At 63.9% G+C, this 1,504-nt stretch overlaps 1 protein-coding gene across 1 annotated transcript in view; it reads right to left on the bottom strand.

The window, feature by feature from the left end:
• The window catches only part of PPP1R9B (protein phosphatase 1 regulatory subunit 9B), a gene marked incomplete at its 5' end in the record, with an annotated part of 15,345 nt that extends 13,856 nt beyond the window's left edge, over positions 1 to 1,489 (bottom strand). Inside the window, 1 exon segment of the mRNA XM_014583235.1 lies at positions 1,126 to 1,489. Within this exon segment, the coding sequence (XP_014438721.1) occupies positions 1,126 to 1,489 (364 nt within the window).
• Between the last annotated feature and the right edge of the window lie 15 nt (positions 1,490 to 1,504).

Consider the following 1,504-nt stretch of genomic DNA (forward strand, 5'->3'; position numbering starts at 1 on the left):
TGGGGCAGTGAGAAAAGCTGAAGGTACAACCAAGAGTGGAAGGTGGTGGAAAGTATGGGGTGCCCTGGGGTTCTTGCATCTCCCCAGGGGGGTATCCCTGCTTCTCCCCAGGGGATGGTCCCTCCCCATCAGCACTGTTCTGAGGCTCTCACAGCACTGGTACAGGCCACAAACTATCATTATGGTGGTGGTGGGGATGGGGGTCAAACTGAGACCCCAAAATAGGGCAGCTCCTATACCTCCTTCGGGGCACCCAGAAAATTTGGCAAGAGCAGCTGGGCCTTGCCAAGGCCATGGGCATCTGTCTTAGTGAGCGACCAAGAGCAAAGGCATGCAGGCTGCTGCCTGGCACCCTGGGGTATTTCCCAGCCCCACCCCTTCTCCTCCCTGCCCTGCAGAAGGACTACACCCCCTCCCTATGCAACCCAATCTGGTAGCTGGCTAGCACAGACCCCCAAGGAATAGGCAGGAACCCAGTGCTGGGTCTTCCCTCCAGCCCTGGTCACATGGTCCCAGCCCTGCTCACCCTCATGTCCTGCTTCCCTCTTTCACTTCTGCAAAGTTGGGGTAGGGGTATGGACAGGGTGGAGGAAGGGCTGTGTGGCACCTGCACCTTCGTCTGGGAAAGCCCTGGCTCCCTGCCCCATGGCCCATCCAGCTCACACACACAGGGGAAGCTGAGAGTGTTTCTAAGCTCCCTGACCCCCTCTGGAGAGGAGCAGGTCAAATACGGAGTCCTGAGGACAGTGCACCCCTCACGGCGTCCAGCCCCTGCCCCTGGCAGCCTGTGGAGAAATCAATGCCTGAGAGAGGCAGGGAGAGCAGGTGTCCCAGCCGCGTGGGGCAGCGAGGGTGCGCTGGAGCGCCGGGCGGGGCAGCGAGGTAGCGAGGGAAGGAACCGAACCCGAGGGCAGGTCCAGGCAGGCTGTCCGGGTCCCAGACCTGAAAAACGTCCCCTCTGACAAACAGCTGGAACTCCCCCCACGCCCCTCTCTGGGTGGGAACTTCTGGGAAGGGGGCTGAGTGGCAGGGGCTGACTCAGACTGCCAAACCCGGCTGGCGAGGCGGGGGCAGGCGCGCGCACGTGGCAGGGGCGGTGCGGGGGCGGGAGGGGGGCTCTCTTACTTGGATCGGCGCGGTGCTGAAATGGATCTTCCGGCTCGGGGCTGGGTCTTCCTCCTCCGAGAGCCCCGGGATCTCCACGCACCCGGACTCGGGCTCGTAGGGGGGCTCCCCATCCTCCTCGTCGTCTTCATCGTCTTCCTCCAGGGCACTGCCCCCAGAGTCCTCCCCGATCCCACTGTAGGCGCTCACGTCCACCAAGTCCGCCTCTGAGAAGTCCTCCTTCTTGGCCTCATCTGCCTCCTCAGGGGCCACGTCCGGGGCCCGGCCATTGCCCACAACCCTCTCTGGCGCCGTCACTGTGGCTGCCTCCTCGGGGGCTGCTTGGGCCTTCTGCTCCTCCGGCGCAGGGCTGGCAGTGGTTGCCCAGGGGGCGCCATTC

Source organism: Tupaia chinensis, unplaced genomic scaffold (genome assembly GCF_000334495.1).
Source record: "Tupaia chinensis unplaced genomic scaffold, TupChi_1.0 Scaffold144171_2, whole genome shotgun sequence".
In the NCBI taxonomy this organism is placed as follows: domain Eukaryota; kingdom Metazoa; phylum Chordata; class Mammalia; order Scandentia; family Tupaiidae; genus Tupaia; species Tupaia belangeri.